This window comes from Neomonachus schauinslandi, chromosome 3, assembly GCF_002201575.2.
Source record: "Neomonachus schauinslandi chromosome 3, ASM220157v2, whole genome shotgun sequence".
NCBI classification, from domain to species: Eukaryota; Metazoa; Chordata; class Mammalia; order Carnivora; family Phocidae; genus Neomonachus; species Neomonachus schauinslandi.
Window position 1 is genome coordinate 70,201,005 of NC_058405.1, and position 23,210 is coordinate 70,224,214.

The 23,210-nt window shown below is 36.3% G+C and overlaps 1 protein-coding gene across 1 annotated transcript; it reads left to right on the forward strand.

Annotated features, from left to right (window-relative positions):
• The first annotated feature begins 6,370 nt into the window (after positions 1-6,370).
• Positions 6,371-6,947, forward strand: LOC110570286 (10 kDa heat shock protein, mitochondrial). The gene has a single exon (XM_021678273.1). It carries the CDS (start codon positions 6,448-6,450, stop codon positions 6,754-6,756), a length of 309 nt encoding a protein of 102 aa, XP_021533948.1. The 5' UTR covers positions 6,371-6,447; the 3' UTR covers positions 6,757-6,947.
• The last annotated feature ends 16,263 nt before the right edge of the window (positions 6,948-23,210 follow it).

The following is a 23,210-nucleotide window of genomic DNA, read 5'->3' on the forward strand; positions in this document are numbered from 1 at the left end:
AAGAGGACACTGAAAGCCTCCAGCTATAATTGTGGGTTTATTTCTCCTTGCAGTTCTTCCAGTTATATTTTAATACCATTTTTGGTTTTGGTTCTGGTTTTTCTGTGTGTGCATACATATTAAAGACTGTATGTCTTCTTAGTGTATTGACCCTCTTATTACATAATGATGCCTCTTGGTAATTTTCCTGTTCTAAAGTCTACTTTGTTTAACATTAATAGAGACAATCCAGCTTTCTTTTGATAAGTGTATGTTACATATTTCTCTTTTTACTTTTAATCTATCCATACCACGATGTTGCGAGTGGGTTAGTTTCTCAACAACATATATTTGAGTCTTAGTTTTTTTGTCCAACCTAATGATCACTGTCTTTTATTTGGTGTGTTGAGACCATTTATATTTTATGTAATTATGGATAAGCTATTGTTTTTGTTTGTCATTATTTTGTTTTCTTTTTGTCCCCTCTATTTTATATTCCTCTTTTCTCCTTTTGTGAATTTTTAAAAAATATTTAGCTATATATTTATATTCCATCTTATATACTGTCTTTTGTCTTTATCCCTTTTCTTAGGGGTTCTTCTAGGCATTACTATATACATATGTCACTTTTTACTGTTTATTAAAATTAATATTTTACCTCTTCAGTGAAATATAGAAACTGTATTCTCCCCCCTTTATGTTAGATTTGTAGTTGTCATAGTACATCTACATACATTAAAACCTTACCAGACAATATTATAATTTTTGCTTTCTATCATACATATTCCAAAGAACTTGAAGAGAAAATAATCCATTATATTTACCTAGTTATTTACCACTTATGTTGTGCTTCCTTCGTGCCTAATTTTTGTTTTTCCTGCAGTTCCTCCTTTAACATTTCTTTTAAAGAAAAGGCCTGCTTTTGACTAATTTTGTTAGTTTTCTTTCAACTCAGACTGTTGTTATTATTCCTTCATTCTTGAAAGATATTCTTACTGGATAGAGAACTGGGTTGACCGTTCGTTTCTTAAATGACTTTTAAAATGTTGTGTCACTTTATTCTAGCCTCCATTGTTTCTCATGAAAAATCCACAGTCATTTAAATGTAATGTGTAATTTTTTTCTCTGGCAGCTTTTAAGATCTTTAATATTGATTTTCAGCAGTTTGATTAAGATGTATCTGGGCATGGTTTCCTTTGAGTTGATCCAGTGAGGTGTTCTTTAAGTTTCTTGAATCTATAAATTTATGTCTTTTACCAAATTTTGGAAATTTTCAGCCATTATTTCTTCAAATATTTATTCTGCATCATCCTCCCTCCTAGGTTTCAACTTGCATGAATGTTATATCTTCTTATACTATTTCACAGATCTCTGAGGCTCTGTTCAAACTTTTTTTTTTTTCCAATATGTTTTTCTCTGCTGTTCAAATTGGGTAATTTCTATTGCTCTATTCAAGTTTATAGATTCTTTTCTGTGTCATCATTACTTTGTTTTTTATTTCTAAAATGTCCATTTTATTCTTTTTTACAGCTTCTCTTTCCTTGCTGAGAACTACTATCTTTCCATTTGTTCCAAGAGTGTTCAACCTTACTTCATGAAACACAGTTACTGTAGCTGATTTAAACTTTTGTTGGATTTAGATCATCAGGATTCACATCATCACAAAGTAGGCAGCTGTTGAATGTTTTTTCCTTATGAGTTATTGAGATTTTCTCTCTTCTTTGTATATCAAGTAGGTTTAAATTGTATTCTAGGCATTTTAAATATAATGTTATAAAACTCTGGGTCAGTTGGAAATCCTCTGGGTTGTAGGACTTCTAGTTCCAGTCAAGTTGAAGCAACAGAAACTAGTTTCACCATCTTTTTGAAACAACCCTCCCCTTTCAAAAAAAAAAAAAAGGACAAAATATATGCAACAGTGGTTTTCAAGACACTGGATATCAGGCCATTAAGGACAGCAATCTATAAGGGATAGGAAACAAGGGGAGCCCAAAATTGCCCCTTTTTATTTCTGTAGGAGAGTTATTAGGCCATGATGCAGGGAGTGGAGGCCAAAGCAGAACCCAGTGGATTCCCTGAGTTGAGTAGATTAAGCTCAGCATCCATAGAGACCAAAGTGGCTAGAGTTTACAGTGCAAATAACAGAGATGGGAGAACTTCCCGAAGAGGGGACTCGAGATCTGCAGGGGTAGTGAGTGCATATGTGTGAAGAAACTACTTGATGCGAGCAAATAACCACCCTAGAAGGATCAGAGGAAACATTCTTTGGCATTCACAGAGGACCAGGAATATGACCTGCTTCCACCAGCCAGAATGGAAAACCTCATAACCCATGAAACATCTGGTAGAGTACTCAGAAGTATCTTATTTCAGTAGTGAGAAATAATTAGCCTTAGGTTAAATGCTGCTCTGATTCTGCCTAAACAAATCTTAAAAGCAAGACATAAAAAGATCAAGCTGTTTCTTAATTGTATCCCAGAAAAAAAAAATATGAAGAATATTTATAGGAGGGGCACCTGGGTGGCTCATTCATTAAGCGTCTGCCTTCGGCTCAGGTCATGATCCCAGGGTCCTGGGATCAAGCCCTGCATCGGACTCCCTGCTCTGTGGGAAGCTTGCTTCTCCCTCTCCCACTCCCCCTGCTGTGTTCCCTCTCTCACTGTGTCTCTCTCTCTCTGTCAAATAAATAAATAAAATTAAAAAAAAAAGAATATTTATAGGAAAACAAAAATGTCCAGCACCTAACAAGGTAAAAGTCACAATGCCTGGAATCCAATTTAAAAATCACCAATCGGGGGGAGGAAAAGATGGCGGAGGAGTAGGGGACCCTATTTCAACTGGTCCCTGAATTGAGCTGGATATCTAACAGACCATTCTGAACACCCACAAAATCAGCCTGAGCTGTAAGAAGATATATCTAGATCTCCACAAACAGAATATCTCCAGCAGTTGGTCTGAAGATATGAAGCCAGGATCTGTGATTCCGCAGGCAGATATCAGAAGATAAACCAAAGGGGGAGGGAGCTGCCATAAGTGCTTAAGCCAGGAAGGTGAAATAACACAGGAGCATAAAAGCCTGCTGCAAAAGCCTGCCGCTGGGGACTGGGCACAGACTCACAGGCCAGTAGCTTCGGGGTAAGGACTTTAGGGCAGCCCCCCCGGAAAGAAACCTAGAGCTTCAGGGGCGTGTGTGCGAACCAGGGGCGGCTTGCGGTTTTAGAAGCACAAAGGGCAGAGACATGCCCCGACCTGGAAGCGAGGACTGGGAGTGCTGCTGAGGGGCACACAACCCAGGATGCTGCAGTTTTAACAGCACAGACAGAAATGGAGACAGTGTGGCCTGGAGAGCTCACTGAAGAACAGACTACGATCTCTCTGTTCTGAGACAGAGGTTTGGATATGGTCACTTCTGCTCTGACTCTCGGAAGAGACATGGAAAGCTGCCAGGGAAAGTCGCCAGAAAACAAAAGCCTCAAAAAACTGGTTTTCACTGAGCCCATCCCCCCCCACAGGGGGTAGGGTAACTCTGCCCAAAGAGGGCTGCCTGAGTAACAGTGCGGCAGGTCCCTCCCCCAGAAGGCAGGCTGGAAGAACAATAGGCTGACAGCTCTAAGGTCCCTATAAAACATGTGCATCTTGCTTGGGTTGTGGTCAATAATTTGGACTCTGTACATTCCCTCAACCACCCCTCAAAAGAATGATTAAGAGGAGGAACCCCTAACAAAGGAAAGAACCAGAGAATGTGGCCTCTGCCACAAAACTACTGGATATGGATATAACCAAGATTCAGAAATTGACTTCAGAGTAACAATTATCAAGGCGATATCTAGGCTTGAAAAAAATATTAATGACGATATAGAATCTCTAAAGGCAGAAATGAGATCTAATCAGGCTGAACTTAAAAATGCAATGAATGAAATGCAGTCTAAGCTGGATACACTGCCAGGATAAACAAGGCAGAAAAACGAATTAGTGAGATAGAGGATAAGATGATAGAAAAGATGGAAATCGAGGCGGCATGGGAAAAACAAATTAAAACCCAAGGAATCAAACTGAAAGAGATTAGTGACAGAATGAAACGTTCCAGTGTCAGAATTATTGGGATCCCTGAGGGAGTAGAGAGAGAGAGAGGTCTAGAAGATATATTTGAGCAAATCGTACCTGAGAATATCCCTCCTCCCAAGATCAATGAGAACAGACAGACACCACAACATATAATAGTACAATTTGCAAATCTTAGATCCGAGGAAACAACCTTGACAGAGGTGAGAGGGAAGAGATTTCTTACATACAGAGGGAGGAACATCGGAATAACGTCAGACCTATCCACAGAGACCTGGCAAGCCAGAAAGGCCTGGCAAGACATATTCAGGGTACTAAATGAGAAGAACATGCAGCCAAGGATACTGTATCCAGCAAGGCTGTCATTCAGAATGGATGGAGAGATACAGAGCTTCCAGGACTGGCAGAAATTAAAAGAATATGTGACCACCAAGCTGGCCCTGCAAAAAATATTAAGGGGTGTTCTATAAAAGGAGAAAGACCCCAAGAGTGATATAGAACAGAAATTTCCAGAGACAATCTATAGAAACAAGGACTTCACAGGCAACATGATGACAATAAAATCATATCTTTCAATAATCACTCTCAATGTGAATGGCCTAAATGCTCCCATGAAACGGCACAGGGTTGAAGATTGGATAAAAAGACAGGACCCATCCATATGCTGTCTACAGGAGACTCATTTTGAACATAAAGATACATCCAGTGAAAGTGAAGGGATGGAGAACCATTTTTTCATGACAACAGACCTCAAAAGAAAGCTTGGGTAGCAATTCTCATATCAGACAAATTAGATTTTAAGCTAAAAACTGTATTTAGAGATACAGAAGGACACTATATCATGCTTAAAGGGACTATTCATCAAGAGGATCTAAAAATTGTAAATATCTATGCCCCCAAGCAGCCAACTACATAAACTGTTAACCAAAATAAAGAGACATATTGATAATAATACGCTAATAGTAGGAGACCTCAACACTCCACTCTCAGCAATAGACAGATCATCTAGGCAGAATATCAACAAAGAAACAAGAGCTTTGAATGACACTCTGGACCAGATGGACCTCATAGATATATACAGAACATTCCACCCTGAAACAACAGAATACTCATTCTTCTCGAGTGCACATGGAACTTTTTCCAGAATAGACTGCATACTGGGTCACAAATCAGGTCTCAACTGATACCAAAAATTGAGATTATTCCCTGCATATTCTCAGACCATAATGCTTTGAAACTGGAACTCAGTCACAAGAAAAAATTTGGAAGAAATTCAAACACTTGGAAACTAAAGACCACTGTGCTTAAGAATGTTTGGGTCAGGGGCGCCTGGGTGGCTCAGTTGGTTAAGCGACTGCCTTCGGCTCAGGTCATGATCCTGGAGTCCCGGGATCGAGTCCCGCATCGGGCTCCCTGCTCGGCGGGGAGTCTGCTTCTCCCTCTGACCCTCCTCCCTCTCATGCTCTCTGTCTCTCATTCTCTCTCTCTCAAATAAATAAATAAAATCTTTAAAAAAAAAAAAGAATGTTTGGGTCAATCAGGAAACCAAAGAAGAACTTAAACAATTCATGGAAACCAATGAGAATGAAAACACATTGGTCCAAAACCTATGGGATACTACAAAGGTGGTCCTAAGGGGGAAATACATAGCCATCCAAACCTCACTCAAAAAAATAGAAAAATCCTGAATACATAAAGTAATTTTACACCTTAAAGAACTGGAGAAAGAACAACAAATAAAGCCTAGGCCACGCATTAGAAGATAAATAATTAAGATTAGAGCAGAGAGGGCACCTGGGTGGCTCAGATGGTTAAGGTCTGCTTCGGCTCAGGTCATGATCCCACGGTCCTGGGATCGAGTCCTCCATTGGGCTCCCTGCTCAGCAGGGAGCCTGCTTCTCTCTGTTTCTTTCTCTCTCTCTCTCTCTGGCAAATAAATAAAATCTTTAAAAAAAAAAAAAGATTAGAACAGAGATCAATGAATTAGAAACCAGAAATACAGTAGAGCAGATCAACAAAACTAGAAGCTGGTTGTTTGAAAGAATTAATAAGATCAATAAACCACTGTCCAGACTTATCCAAAAGAAAAGAGAAAGGACCCAAATTAATAAAATTATGAATGAAAGGGGAGAGATCACAAGTAACACCAAGGAAATAGAAACAGTTATTAGAAATTATTATCAACAACTATATGCCAATAAATTAAGCAACCTGGAAGAAATGGATGCCTTCCTGGAAACCTATAGACTACCAAGACTGAAACAGGAAGAAACTGACAACCTGAATAGACCAATAACCAGTAACAAGATTGAAGCAGTGATAGCACGTGGCCCGAGGGTCGTACTGCGGCTCTCCTTGCAGAGGCGGCAGCTCCAGAGCAGAGAACGAACTGCGGCGGTCGGCGTCATGGCAGGGCAGGCGTTTAGAAAGTTTCTTCCCCTCTTTGACCGAGTTTTAGTTGAAAGGAGCGCAGCTGAAACTGTAACCAAAGGAGGTATTATGCTTCCTGAAAAATCTCAAGGAAAAGTGTTGCAAGCAACAGTAGTAGCTGTTGGATCGGGCTCTAAAGGAAAGGGTGGAGAGATTCAACCAGTTAGTGTGAAAGTTGGAGATAAAGTTCTTCTCCCAGAATATGGAGGCACCAAAGTAGTTCTAGATGACAAGGATTATTTCTTATTTAGAGATGGTGACATTCTCGGAAAGTATGTGGACTGAAATCATTATTAAAATGGCATGAAGTGAAGCTGCCCATTCCAGTGAAGTTGTGAAATCTTTCATCATGTAAATAATTTTCATGTCTCTCTTTTATAATAAACTAATGGTATCCAAACTAATGATATCCAGTGTCTCCAAAATTTAGTTTTAGTGTACTGATAAAAACATCAGCAAATAAAAATGCATAAATGAGTGGTTAAAAAAAAAACAACAAGATTGAAGCAGTGATAAAAAACCTCCCAAAAAACAAGAGTACAGGGCCTGATGGATTCCCTGGGGAATTCTACCAAACATTCAAAGAAGAAATAATACCCATTCTCCTGAAGCTGTTTCAAAAAATAGAAACAGGAGGAAAGCTTCCAGACTCATTCTATGAAGCCAGCATTACCTTGATCCCAAAACCAGGCAAAGACCCCATCAAAAAGGAGAATTTCAGACCAATATCCCTGATGAATATTGATGCCAAAATTCTCAACAAAATCCTGGCTAATAGAATCCAACAGTACATTAAAAGGATTATTCGTCATGACCAGGTAGGATTTATCCCTGGGATACAAGGGTGGTTCAACATTTGCAAATCAATCAATGTGATAGAACACAGAAATAAGAGAAGAGACAAGAACCACATGGTCCTCTCAACTGATGCGGAAAAAGCATTTGACAAAATACAGCATCCTTTCCTGATTAAAACTCTTCAGAGTGTAGGGATAGAGGGAACATTCCTCAGTTTCATAAAAACCATCTATGAAAAGCAGCAAATATCATCCTCAATGGGGAAAAGCTGAGAGCCTTTCCTTTAAGATCAGGAACATGACAAGGATGCCCACTCTTGCCACTATTGTTCAACATAGTACTAGAAGTCCTAGCAACAGCAATCAGACAACAAAAAGAAATAAAAGTATTCAAAGTGGCAAGGAAAAAGTCAAACTCTCTCTCTTCACAGATGACATGATACTTTATGTTGAAAATCCAAAAGACTCCACCCCCAAATTACTAGAACTCATACAGCAAATCAGTAATGTGGCAGGATACAAAATCAATGCACAGAAATCAGTTGCTTTCCTATACACTAACAATGTAACTGTAGAAAGAGAAATTAGGGAATCAATTCCATTTACAATAGCACCTAAAACCATAAGATACCTTGGAATAAACCTAACCAAAGAGGTAAGGGATCTATATGCTAGAAACTACAGAACACTTATGAAGGAAATTGAAGAAGACACAAAAAGATTGGAAAACATTCCATGCTCATGGATCGGAAGAGTAAACATTGTTAAAATGTCTATGCTGTCCAGAGCAATCTATACTTTCAGTGCCATCCTGATCAAAATACCAACGGCATTTTTCAATGTGCTGGAACAAACAGTCCTAAAATTTGTAGGGAACCAGAAAAGACCCCGAATTGCCAAGGAATTGTTGAAAAAGAAAAACAAAGCTGGGGGCATCATGTTGCCTGATATCTAGCTATATTACAAAGCTGAGGTCACCAAGACAGCATGGTACTGGCACAAAAACAGACACATAAATCAATGGGACAGAATAGAGAGCCCAAATATGGACCCTCAACTCCATGGTCAACTAATCTTTGACAAAGCAGGAAAAAATATCTGATGGAAAAAAGTCTCTTCAATAAATAGTGCTGGGAAAATTGGACAGCTGTATACAGAAGAATGAAACTTGACCATTCTCTTACAGCATACACAAAGATAAACTCAAAATGGATGAAAGACCCAATGTGAGACAGGAATCCATCAAAATCCTAGAGGAGAACATAGGCAGTAACCTTTTTGACATCGACTACAGCAACTTCTTTCAAAATACGTCTCCAGAGGCAAGAGAAACAAAAGCAAAAATGAACTTCTGGGACTTTATCAAGATAAAAGCTTCTGCACAGCAAAGGGAACAGTCAACAAAACAGAGACAACTCACGGAATGGGAGAAGATATTTGCAAATGACACTACAGATAAAGGGCTGGTATTCAAGATCTATAAAGAACTTCTTAAACTCAACACCCAAAAAACAAATATCAAGTCAAAAAATGGGCAGAAGACATGAACAGACACTTCTCCAAAGAAGACATACTAATGGCTAACAGACACATGAAAAATGTTCAACATCATTAGCCATCAGGGAAATTCAAATCAAAACCACAATGAGATACCACCTTACACCAGTTAGAATGGCAAAAATTGACAAGAAACAACAAATGTTGGAGAGGTTGTGGAGAAAGAGGAACCCTCTTACACTGTTGGTGGGAATGCAAGTTGGTTCAGTCACTTTGGAAAACAGTGGAGGTTCCTCAAGACGTTAAAAATAGAGCTACCCTATAACCCAGCAATTGCACTCCTGGGTACTTACCCCAAAGATACAGATGTAGTGAAAAGAAGGGCCATATGCACCCCAATGTTCATAGCAGCAATGTCCACAATAGCCAAACTGTGGAAGGAGCCGAGATGCCCTTCAACAGATGAATGGATAAAGAAGATGTGGTCCATATATACAATGGAATATTATTCAGCCATCAGAAAGGATGAATACCCAACTTTTGCATCAACATGGATGGGACTGGAGGAGATTATGCTAAGTGATATAAGTCAAACAGAGAAAGACAATTATCATATGGTTTCACTTATTTGTGGAACATAAGGAATAGCATGGAGGACATCAGGAGAAGGAAGGGGAAGATGGTGGGGTGGGGTGGGGGGAATCAAAGGGGAGACGAACCATGAGAGACTATGGACTCGAGGAATCAAACTGAGGGTTTTAGAGGGGGCGGGGGATGGGTTAGCCTGGTGATGGGTATTAAGGAGGGCACTATTGCTTGGCACACTGGATGTTATATGCAAGCAATGAATCATGGAACACTACATCAAAAACAAATGATGTACTGTATGGTGACTAACATAATATAATAAATTATAATTAAAATAATAATAAATAAATAAATAAATATCACCAATCATGCAAAGAAGCAAAAAAATATGACCAATAATGAGAGTAAAAATCAATCAACCCAGAATTGACATAGGTGTTAGAATTAGCAGAGAGGGACATTAAAAGTTATTTTAACCACATTATATATGTTCAAAAATTTAAGTAGAGACCTAAGAAGATATTTTTAAAACCCAAATCAGATTTCTAGACGTGAAAGCTACAATGTCTAAGATAAAAACTACATTCAATGAGATTAACAGCAGATTAGACATTAATAGAAATAAAGATTACTGAACTTAAAGACAGAACAATAGTAACTATCCAAACCGAAATATGGGGAAAAAATAATCCAGAAACGAGCAACAGTTAACTGTGGGCTAACTTCCAGAAGTGTAATATTAGTGTAAATGGAATCTCTAAACTAGAGGAAGCAGGAAGAAAATGAAAATATTTTAAATAGTAGGGGGAAAAAAATCTCCCAAATTTGATAAAGGCTACGAACTCCTACAACCAACAGGTTCAATGAACACAAACTTGCTCAAAAACAATGGTAAAGAGAAAAATCTTAAAATCAATTGGAAAAAAAGATTTGTCAGGTATAGAGAAACTAAAGTAAAGATGACATCAAATTTCTTATTGGAAGTAAGGCAAACAAGAAGACAGTAGAGAGCATTCTAAAAGTACTAAAATAAAATTACTATATAGAAATATATCCCTAGTGAGAATATCTTTCAAAATTATAGCAAAATAAACCATTTATCAGATATATAAAAGCTGAAATAATTCATTGTTAGCCTGAAATAAATGATAAAGTCCTCCAGGCACAGGTAACTGATTATCAGATAAAAAAAATAAAAAAAAAAGGAATAGTGAATATCAGGTATAAAAGATTTATTTTATTTAAATGTCTTTAAAATTAATTTTTATATATATTGGATAAGAAAGCAGGATTCAACCCTATGCTGCCATTCAAGGCTACATATGTGTGTCTGCATATGTTTGTGTGTGTGTGTGTACATACATATATATAGAATCTTGACTTTTATTTATACCAATCTACCATCCTAATATTAGTCATAAAAAATCTGTTATAATTATATTAACATCATAAAAAGTATAATTCAGAGCAAAGAATATTACCAGAGGTGAAGAAGTTTAATAATGATAAAAGAAACAACTCATAAAGAAGACATAAAATCCTAGTCATTTATGTACCTAATAATAGAACTTCAGAATATTTAAAGAAAAAAATTAATAGAACTGTAAGAAGAAATAGACAAATCTAAACTTATATTCAGAGATATCTATACTCCTCTATTAAGAATCTATAGAACATGTAGATAAAAATTCTAAAAAAAAAAAAAACTTTTAGCAAACAGTCCAACAATATGTTAAAAGGAAAATACAACAAGATCATGTAGGATTTATTCCAGGCATACAGGGCTGGTTTAACATTAGAAAATCAATCTAATGGAGCAGCCACCCTGGAAAACAGGATGGAGATTCCTCAAGACGTTAAAAATAGAGCTAGCCTACGACCCAGCAATTGCACTACTGGGTATTTACTCCAAAGACACAGATGTAGTGAAAATAAGGGGCACATGCACCCCAATGTTCATAGCAGCAATGTCCACAATAGCCAAGCTGTGGAAGGAGCTGAGATGTCCTTCAACAGATGAATGAATAAAGAAGATGTGGCACATATAAATACATATACACATACACAATGGAATATTACTCAGCCATCAGAAAGGATGAATACCTACCATTTACATTAACATGGATGGAACTGAGGAGATTATGCTAAGTGAAATAAATCAAGCAGAGAAAGACAATTATTATATGATTTCACTCATATGTAGAATATAAGAAATAGCACAGAAAACCATATGGGAAGGGAGGGAAAACTGAGTGGGAAGAAATCGAGAGGCAGACAAACCATGAGAGACTCTGGACTCTGGGAAACAAACTGAGGGTTACAGAAGGGAGGGGGTTGGGGAGATCGGGTAACCATGTGCTGGGTATTAAGGAGGGCATGTGATGTGATGAGCACTGGGTGTTATATGAAACTAATGAATCGTTAAACTCTACGTAAAAAACTAAAGATGTACTAAATGTTAGCTAACTGAACATAATAAAAGAAGGAAAGGAAAGGGGAAAGGAAAAAGGGGAAGGAAAGGAAAGGGGAAAGGAAAAGGGGAAAGGAAAGGAGGAAGGAAGGAAGGAAAAAGAAAGAAAGAAAAAGAAAAAAAGAAAGAAAGAAAGAAAAAGAAAGTCTGATTCATCATATTAACAAACTAAGAAAAAATATATTATCATGTTAATAGACGGAAAAAAGGCATTTAACAAAATCCAACATTCATTCAAATAAAAAAACTCTTAGCATCTAGGAATAGAAGAAAGCCTTCTCAATCTGGTAAACATCACACGTAATAGTGAAAGATTAAATACTTCTCCCTAAGACCAGGAATAAGACAGAAATGTCTGCTTTCACCACTTCTGTTCAGTATTGTATTAGATGTTCTAGTTACTGTGATTAGCCAAGAAAAAGGAATAAAAATTACTCTGATTTAAAAAGAAGTAAAATTCCTTATTTGTAGATAATATGGCTATCTATATAGAAAATTTGATGAAATTTTACCAAAATAAAAAATAAAAGCTCCTAGAACTAGTAAGTGAATTTAGCAAGGTTGCAGAATACAAGTTTAATATACAAAAATTAATTGCATTTCTAAGTATTAACAGCAAATAATCAGAAATTGAAATTTACAAACAACATACAATATTATCCCAAAATATGACATATTTAGGAATAAATCTGACAAAAAATATGCAAGACTTGTACACTAAAAACTACAAAACATTAATAAGAGAAATTAAAGAAGACCTAAATAGATAGGCTAGGTTCATGGCTCTGAAGACTCACTATTGTTAATATGTCAGTTCAGATCTGTACCTCTGAAACAAATAATGCAATATATGTTAAGAAAAAAAAAAAAGAAGAAGAAGGTAGCGGGAGAGGAAGAATGAAGCAGGGGAAATTGGAGGGGTAGACGAACCATGAGAGACGATGGACTCTGAAAAACAAACAGGGTTCTGGAGGGGAGGGGGGTGGGAGGATGGGTTAGCCTGGTGGTGGGTATTGAGGAGGGCACATTCTGCATGGAGCACTGGGTGTTATGCACAAACAATGAATCATGGAACACTTCATCTAAAACTAATGATGTAATGTATGGGGATTAACATAAGAATAAAAAAAAAAGATGTCAGTTCATGCTCTCTCTCTCAAATAAATAAAATCTTAAAAAAAAAAAAGATGTCCGTTCTTTCCAAATTGACCTAAGTATTCAATGCAATCCCAATTAAAATCCCACTTAGATTTTTTTGGTAGAAATTGACAAGCTAATTCTAAAATTTATATTGAAATAAAAAAATCTAAATTAGCTAAAACAAGTTTTAAAAGAAAAAGAGAATTAATTTTTCCTGATTTCAAGGCTATTATAAAACAAGTAATCAAGACAATGATTGTCTTAATTGGCATAAAGATAAATAGATCAATAGAAATAAGAAAGATTCCGAAGATATATGAACATATCAACAAATATTAACAACTGATTTTTGACCAAGGTACCAAGGCATTAAAGACATTTCAGTGGAAAAATTGGATATCCTATGCAAAAAAGAGAGATGACTTCAATCTATACCTCATACCATATATAAAAAGTAACTCAAAATAAGTCCTAGATTTAAGTATAAAATCTCAAACTATTAAACTTCTGGAACAAAAAAGAAAATGAAAAGACAAGCTACAGACTAGGAAAAAACACTTTGCCCATTTTTAATATTGAGTTGATTATTTCCTTATTATTGAGTTTCAAGAATATTATAGATAAAAGTTCTGAACAGATTTATGTTTTGGAAATACTTTCATTCATTTTGTTGTCTTTTATTCTTTAAGAGTCTTTTTTTTCTCCAAGTTTTTATTTAAATTCCATTTAATTAACATACAATTTAATATTAGTTACAGGTATAGAATTTAGTGATTTATCATTTACATACATTACCCAGCGCTCATCACAAGTGCCTTCCTTAATCCCCATCACCTGTTTAACAGATCCCCACCACCTCCAACCACCTCCCCTCCAGTAACCATCAGTTTTAAAGAGCAGACATTTTTAATTTTGATAAGGTCTGTTTTACCAATTTGTTCATTTATGGATTATGCTTCTGGTGTCATATTGAGGAAATCTTGCCTAACCCAAGGTCACAAATGTTCCCTCCTTGCTTTCTTCTAGAAGTTTTATAATTTTAGGTTTTATATTCAGGACTATAATCTACTTTGAGTTACTATATGGTGAAAAGTATAAAACAAAGTCAAAACAATTTTTTAAAGTTTGAAAATATTTATGAATCAATAAAGAATTTATATCCAGAACATATAAAAAACATTCAAAACTCAGTAATAAGAAAATGCACAACCAGCGACATAAGCAAAAACAATGAATAGATGCTTCACCAAAGAAGATAATGTAGATGGTAAATGAGCATATGACAAGATGTTCAATATTATTAGTTATTAGTAAAATGCAAATTAAAATCACAATGAAATACCACTACTCACCTATTAGCATGTCTAAAATCAAGACCAAGTATTGATTTGGTCATGAGACAATACTAAAGTCAAACCAAGTATTGGCAAGGATGTGGAGGAAATAGAACTCTCATGGTCTGCCTCTCATAGGTCAGATTTTTAAATCGTACAATCATTTTGGAAATGAGTTTGGTAGTTTCTGAGAAAAGTTAAGCACATACTTACTATATAATCCATCCTTCCTCTCCTAGATACTTAACCAAAAGAAATGAAAACATATGTCTACAAGAAGCCATTAATGTTCATAGCAGCTTTTATTAATAGCTCAAAACTGGGAACAACCCAACTGTCTATCAGTAGAGCTAAATGGACAAAAACATTTTGTTTATTCACATGTATTAGTTTCATAGGGCTGTCATAACAAAATGGGAGGCTTAAACAAGAGATATTTATTGTTTCACAGTTCTGGAGGCTAGAAATCCAAAATGTTGGTTGCTTCTGAGAGCTATGAAAGAGATCTGTTCTGGGCCTCTCTCCTAGCCTCTGGCAGCCTCAGGAATTTCTTGACTTGTAGTTGATGTTCACCCTGTGTCTTTATATCATCTTCCCTCTGTGCATTTCTCTGTGTCCAAATTTTCCCATTTTTTAAGGACACCAGTCATATTAGATTAGGGTCCACCCTAATAACCTTATTTTAACTTGCTTACCTCTGTGCAGACCCTATTTCCAAATAAGGTCACATTCTAAAGTACTGGAGTTCAGGACTTCAACATATCTTTTTTTTGGGGGGGGGGGTTGGGGAGGCACAATTCAACCTATAACATTATACAGTGGGTTACTATTCTTCAATAAAAAGCAAAAGCATAAATGATTTTGAAAACATGAGTGAAAGAAACCAGATTAAAAAAAATAGTACATACTGTATGATTCCATTATATAAAATTCTAGAAAATGTAAACTAATCTTAAGCTACTTTCTTTATAGAAAGCAGATCAGTGATTGCCTAAAACAAGGGGTATATGGAAATTTCGTTGGTGATGAATGTTTGCTATTTTTATTGCGATAATTATGGTCATGCAGACAAAATGATTTAGAGACAAAACAATCAAATTCAGTCAGTGGAATGAAACCACACAGAAAAATAATCCAGTTATTGGCAGTGTTGGGTATCATTATCCAGGACAAAGGAACCAGTAGTCTTCCCCTCTGGCTTCACCATCATGTCAGTTATGCTCTTTGTACTGGCATTCCTCAGAGATACTGTGAATTTGGTTCCAGACCACTGCAATGAAGTGACTATGGCAAGTCAAAAAATTTTTCTGTTTCCCAGTACATGTAAAAATTGTTTATACTCTACTATAGTCTATTAAATGGACAAAGCATTATGTCTAAAAAATGTACATACCTTAATTAAAAAATAATTTATTGCTGAAAAATGCTAATAATTATCTGAGCTTTCAATGAATTGTAATCTTTTTGCTTGTGGGTGGCCTTGTCTCGATGTTGATGGTAGCTACATATGCCTCAGAGGCAGTGTAAATAGACATGACTATCAGTTTTGCTAATTATTGGATCCTTAGCCAAGATGTTTTATTTTTCCGGGTCTTAGCTTTTTTTTTTTTTTTTTTTTTTTTTTTAAAGATTTATTTATTTATTTATTTGAGAGAGAGAGAATGAGAGAGAGCACATGAGAGGGGGGAGGGTCAGAGGGAGGAGCAGACTCCCTGCCGAGCAGGGAGCCTGATGTGGGACTCGATCCCGGGACTCCAGGATCATGACCTGAGCCGAAGGCAGTCGCTTAACCAACTGAGCCACCCAGGCGCCCAGGGTCTTAGCTTTTTTAACTAAAAGACAGAGATAATCATATCTATTGCAATTCAACTAGATTTGATAATATCTACAGTTATTCCATGTTACCACACTTTAAGAAGAGATTTTTTATTTAATAAACTCTGGCGTAGTATTACTTGCCAGCCATTGTTCTAAGCAGTGTTCAAATATGAATTCATTTAATTCTAATAATAATCATATGATATAGGTATTATTTTCCTCATTTTTAAAGCTTGAATAACTTACCCAATGTCACAAAGCCATAATGTGACAGAGTTGAGACTTGAGCCAAAGAGCACATTCTGGCTATAGTCAGTGTTCTTAACTACTATGCATTGCTGCCTTATATTTGGGATTAAATGTAAATTTTAACAGGAAAAAAAAAATCCATGTCACTCACTAAAAATGACAGTCATTGTGTTGAAGCAACAGTTTTCATTAGCCAACATTAAATAATACTTCTGTTTAGTTATTTGTTACTGCCTGCCAAAGTTTCCAGCACTCAGTAGGCACACACAAATATCGATTAGCTGAGTTGCCACATTGTCAGTTCTCAATTAGCCAAACTGACAAAACACAGGGATCAAACAAGTAATAGCAAATTATTTATATTTGGCCTGTGCATATCTAATATACGAGAGCAAGATGGAGAGGGTTCTGCAATTCGCCTTCCTAAATGTACTTCCCTAGCACATTTACTAAATTGTCTCTCAGATATTCTGCAAGATGTCAGTAAATTTTCTAACTTTCTCTCATTAAAAATATCATTTTCTATATTTCTGAAATCATTTTACTCTCTTAGCCTCTATGAGTCTGTAACTCATTCCTTTGTTAGCTCAGGGATGGCAAGTGGGTTTCGACTGGACTGTCAACTCTGGACAGTTGTGTCTCCCTGGGAACAATGGATAGAAGAGTTCTGAGGCTGGCTCCTGGTGTATTCATATGGAGCTGCATCTACAGGGGACTAAGGGAAGCATGCACATAGGGTCACACTTATTTCCATCCCTGTGGCCCATCTCCATACTCAGCACCACATGTCCAACCATCAGAGTACAATAATGTATGTTAACTAACTGGAATTTAAATAAAAACTTAAATAATAATGGTGAGGGATTCAAACACCACTGTTAGAGAATCCTCAAATAGTAAGAAAGACATCCTCACTTTATTAAATTGAAGTTCAGCAAAGATAGAGCCAGCAACTTTGATTTCTGCTTGTCACTCTAATAAAAGTCAGCTGGGATTCTATTCCTATTTCCTCAGCTTCAAATGACTGGCCTCTCAAATAAGTGATTCAGGAACCAGGATCATTAGAGATCCCCTTTAACCTCAAAGTTGAGAAGCTGGAGATGATGCAAGTCAAATCAAGTGTGGTAACAGAACCTGAGAACCTAGTGCTTTGGCAACTGAAAGTAAGGATCCTTGTCTTCTATGAGCATTGCTTTATCTATCTATGAAATGTCACCTATTTCTCAAGGATGAGTCATTGGAAATAATATATTTATAGGATAAAGATAGGGAATATCTGAAAATCATTAGAATTCATTTTCCTAATATTAACTTAGATAAAATCAATTTTAAGGATGTATATAACAACGCAAAAAATTAATTTATTTGAAATGCTCTCTAAAGGAGGAAGTTAACTCAATTTTCTTTCATTAAGTGCCCACTTCCTAGGACTCTAAGGAGATGGTCTCTGTATGAAGAAAAGGAAAAATCCAAAAGAGCTCAGTGGAAGACTGAAAAAAGAAAACTTGGGCCAGCCCTTTGCTGTATATAGAAGAGGCTCTCAGCCAAAGGGCCATTGATTACCTCAGAATATGTTACTGTCCTCAGATGTTAACTCTTCCTCTTACTACATTCCTACCGTACAGAAGCACAGGAAAGCATGTTCATTTTTTCTACCTCAGAGACCTCTGGCAGCCTGGAATGCTCTAGTGGTGCTTGGATTTCTTCTCCCATCACTGTGGCAAGTCTCTTCAGAGCAAAGATTTCAGGCACATCTGTCTGGTGGGCCAGCCTGAGACACACATGAAAACCTATGGCAGAAAAAGAAATTACCATGTTGTGGAAAAATATTTCTGCCATTTTAATTTTAGAACATTAGAAATAGACTTTTAAAATGGAAAGTAGCCCAGTGGCTTTAAAATTCTAGCTATTAGTTTTTCTAAAAATTCTATAAATGAAACTGAATCCTTTATCCCTCCAAAAAAAAAAAAGAGTGGATAGAACTGTGTCATTTCACAAGGTGACTTTTTTTTCAAAGCCTTTTTGACTCTCAACTTTAAAAAGGCTGACATTCAATAAGAGCTAAAAGCCTCACATTAGTCATTCCTCTTTGAACTTCTCTTGAATGTGGTCTCTGATCATGGTGTTTTTGTATAGACTCCCTTTATAGCAGCTGCCCAATGATCCATTAAAATGACAAACAAAGGGCCACATGGTGGGCTGAGTGCACTTAGTGCAACTATGACAGGAGAGATGACAAAACGGTTTCTTCTGGTCAGTTGCAGAGATGCCTCTATACCTGGGAGCAGAGGGAGAACTTTTAAGTTAAAGCATAGAATGATCTTTGAATCCAGAGACTGGAAATGGAATTGAGGAACCATGGTGCCAAATGAATCAAAGTGATTTTAAATTGGTATTAGAAACCAAAGGATGCAAAGCTAGTTAGAGGATTTGCTACAATCATGTTCCAATTATAACCTCTTGTCAATGGGTTAAACTATCATCTTTATGAAGTTTTATGAACATCATTGAGTAGATGACACCATCCATGATTATCTCTTTAATTACAATTAAGCCTAGATTATTTATACTAATGTAGAATCTGGATGCATGACAGAGAACTATAGATGACAGATGACCTCCCTGGGATTTTTTTAGACAGCAACCATTAATACCCATGAGCTTACTACTGCAGAGATCAAATTCTATAGTGCAAGCTTTGAGAAACACAAATGTGAAAACTTTAGTTTTTTGACACAGGACTTTTAAGGGACTCCATTTCTAGTTAATGTGAGCAATAGTGAGCTGGATTAAGAAATAAGTGCTACATGCTTTGTGTTTGATTAAAAAAATGTTAATGAAAGTCATCAACAAGAGGCCCATGTATTTTCTTTTTAACTTTCTATTATTTTGAAATGATTTTAGATTTACAAAAAGTTGCAAAAGAGAATGGACTAGAACCCCATGAACCCTTTACCCATCTTTCCCCAATGGTGACACCTTTTATAACTGTAGTACAATATCAAAATCAGTAAATTGACATTGGCATGTTACTATTAACTAGATTACAAATGTTATTTAATTTTCACCAGTTTTTCACAAACTCATTGTTCTGGCAAACTTTGAAGAAACAGATTATTCCAAATATATATTAGAGGAGTACCCATGAAATGTCAATATTTGGTCAGCTGAAAATTGACTATGAGTTGTAAACATGATATAAATATGATTCTATTTATGCTATTGAGAATTTGCAACAATATTTTCTCTTTAATTTTGTTTTCTTACTGAGTTTATTTTTGTTTTCATTTTTCCACAGAAGTAAATGATATGATGTCTTTGAAAGAAATGTAAGTAGTTTTTTAATATGAATTTAAATGAACATTTTATAGCTAAGGCAGATAAGATTGTTTTGGGTTTTCTATGTAGACAGTCTGATGTGAATAATGACAATTTTATTTCATCTTTTCTAATCCTTATATTATCCTTTTCCTTGATGTACTGTTTTATCCAGAACTACCAGAATAATGTAGAAAGGACATAGTATTAATGGGTTTTTGATTTTCAAATGGGATGATTCTAATGTTTTACCCCTATGAACTTTGGTATGGGTTTTGAATATATAACCTTAGTCACATTAAAGGCTTTCTTACCATGGCTTTACCAAGAGCTTTTTTTTTTTTTTTTTTTTTTTTGAAATCATGAATGAGTACAGAATTTTCCAAATTCTCTTTGTGCCCCTATTAAGGTGTTTGTACTTTTTTCTTTTATATTAATATGACTACATTTAAAGATTTTTCTAATGGTAATCACTCCACCTCTAGAATAAGCCCAACTTGGTCAGAATATAATTTCTGTTCTTTATGTTACTGAATTCAGTATGCTTTTATCATGTCTAGGATTTTTTATGTAGATAAATGAGTGATATTGTGTTATAATTTTCTTTTATTATATAGTCCTTGTCTGATTTTGGTGTCACAGTTGTACCGACCTCAAAAATGAGTTGGGAAATATCCTCTTTTTCTATTCTCTAGGAAAGTTTATGCCATATGAAATTGCTGTACTTATCAATAATAGAATCCTGGAGTTTGGAGGAAAATAAGTTTTAATCAACACACATGTACCATTAACATTAAAAATTTTTTACACTGGCACATTAAATATTATAATCAATTTTGTAAATTTGGTGGTTTTATATGACATAAATTGTTCTAGTCTTCCAATTTACTAGTTCTTGATTGGGGAAGGTTTTGTTTTTTAAAGCTCCAATTGGTGAATGTAGTGGTGGTCCACTGGAGAAAATTTCATTGAGTATGGTAAATACAGTATGATGATATCAGTAGTTGTTTTACCTGAGTTTAATAAGCCACAACACAGTCACCAGATTTACAAGCTTATCTTGCTAGTATTTGGTGGAACATGGATTCTAATCTTGACAAACTGACATCAGAAAACTTAAAATCTTGAATTCCACACTGAAAAAGAGATAAATCTGTACAATGCCTGATTTTCTGGGAGGTATTCAGCAACTATAAAGTAAGCAATGAAAGCTGGCTGTCCATCAGTAGTTGCTGTCAAATTCTGGTCTCTCCTAATCAAATATATTAATCATAGTTTATGTGTCTTGGGAAGCAGCCCTTATTCTTTTGGAGGAATACCAGAGAAATAAGTACATTTTGAAACTCACACTTTGAAAAATATGCTTGACTCCCTCTACACTGAAAGAATAATAAATAAAATGTACACACACACAAAGACATAAGCCATAAGGGACACCATCATAACCACTCCCTTGCATACACTCTTAACACCTCAACTTCTGCCTGGCCTCACCATATTCATTTGGCAAAATCACAGTCCTAGTTAAAACCAGCTGTCTGCATATTTCATACCTGTATCTGTACAGCTAATATGGCTGGAGGAAAACACACAATCACATTGATTGATCCTACTTCAAATTTATAATTTTAAGGCAAGTGGACCCTTATTTTATGATGCTCAACAATCATGTTATAGTTCCCTATTTCATTCACTCTCCTATTCTTCTAGAAAAGTACAGTCAATTTTTGTTATTTGCTACAGTCACATCCTTTGAAGTCACCAGCAACAGTGAACTAATGCATATTGAACCAGTGCTCCTAGCAAAAATACAGAGTTAAGTTTTAGGAACTTAACTGGCCACATTTTCATCAACTGATCGTGTATAACCTTGTTTTTTGTGTGTGTGTTTTCATTTAAAAACATCTTATTTAATATATATTATTGATGCACTAACATTGAACTTACAAGTCAATAGCATTATAACTCATACCTAAATAAAACTTATCTAATACACATATTTTCTCCATAAGGCATGCCACAGCCTCCTTGCTCTTGCACTTTAGCACTATGCCTGGAAGGGGGGCAATGTAAACAGCAAAATCACCAATAAAAAGCACAAAATGCTAAATATATACCATATATTAGATGGTATACCATCTAAATATACCATGAAGAAGACACTTTCTTCATATCAGTTGAGAAACAAGACAGAGGATCATAGGGGAAGGGAGGGAAAAATGAAACAAGATGAAACCAGAGAGGGAGACAAACCATAAGAGACTCTTAATCTCAGGAAACAAACTGAGGGTTGCTGGAGTGGAGGGGGGTAGGAAGGATGGGGTGGCTGGGTGATGGACATTGGGGAGGGTATGTGCTATGGTGAGCGCTATGAGTTGTGTTAAGACTGATGAATCACAGACCTGTACCTGTGAAACAAATAATACATTATATGATAAAAAAAAAAAAGAAGAAGAAGAGGATAGTAGGAAGGGAAAAATGAAAGGGGGGAAATCAGAGGGGGAGATGAACCATGAGAGACTATGGACTCTGAGAAACAAACTGAGGGTTTTAGAGGGGAGGGGGGTGGGGGGATGGGTTAGCCTGGTGATGGGTATTAAAGAGGGCACATTCTGCTTGGAGCACTGGGTGTTATACGCAAACGATGAATCATGGAACACTACATCAAAAACTAATGATGTAATGTGTGGTGACTAACATAACATAATAAAATAAAATTTAAAAAAAAAGAAGACACTTTCTTATAGTATGAGAGCTGAAACAAAAAGGCAGAGTGTCACCCTGTTCAGTCTCAGCTGGGAACGTACATGTTGGGTGACTACAATTTTTCACAGCTCAGAGTGTGCATGTATCTGCAAATGAAAACACTGAGAGTACAGATCTGGGGGTGACAAGTTAATTTTAACAAATGGGTGAATTTGCAAATATGAAATCCACAAATAATGAGAATCAACTTTATTTTACCATCTTCTCCTCTCAAAGCTTCATATTGTCCTCTGCCCTCACTCTAACTCATGACCTTGTTTTTTACTTCTCCAAGAAATTTGAAGCAACCAGAACTTCTGCTCCCACCACCACACTGTCAACCTTCTAGCATCTTCTCCCACATACTATACCTTCCTGCTTTCTACCAAAGATAAGTCCTCCTTGTTCCTATTTAAAATCACCCCCCACCCAATCTGGGCACTAAGATCCCATACCCTCTCACCTCCTCAAGGACATTGCTCTGGCTATTCTGCCTTCACTACCAAGTATCAGTTTTTCTCTCTCCTAGGTCATTTCTATCAGTACAAAAATTTTGTTCGCTCTTATTTCTTGATAACTGTTCTGGAAGTTATTTTGCAGTATTATGAAAAGCTTTTTAAAATAGTCATACAGGGGCGCCTGGGTGGCTCAGTTGGTTGAGCGACTGCCTTCGGCTCAGGTCATGATCCTGGAGTCCCAGGATCGAGTCCCACATCGGGCTCCCTGCTCAGCAGGGAGTCTGCTTCTCCCTCTGACCCTCCCCCCTCTCATGTGCTCTCTCTC

Excerpts from the sequence above, each read along its gene's own strand:
- LOC110570286 (XM_021678273.1), top strand. The coding sequence starts at position 6,448 with ATGGCAGGGCAGGCGTTTAGAAAGTTTCTTCCCCTCTTTGACCGAGTT.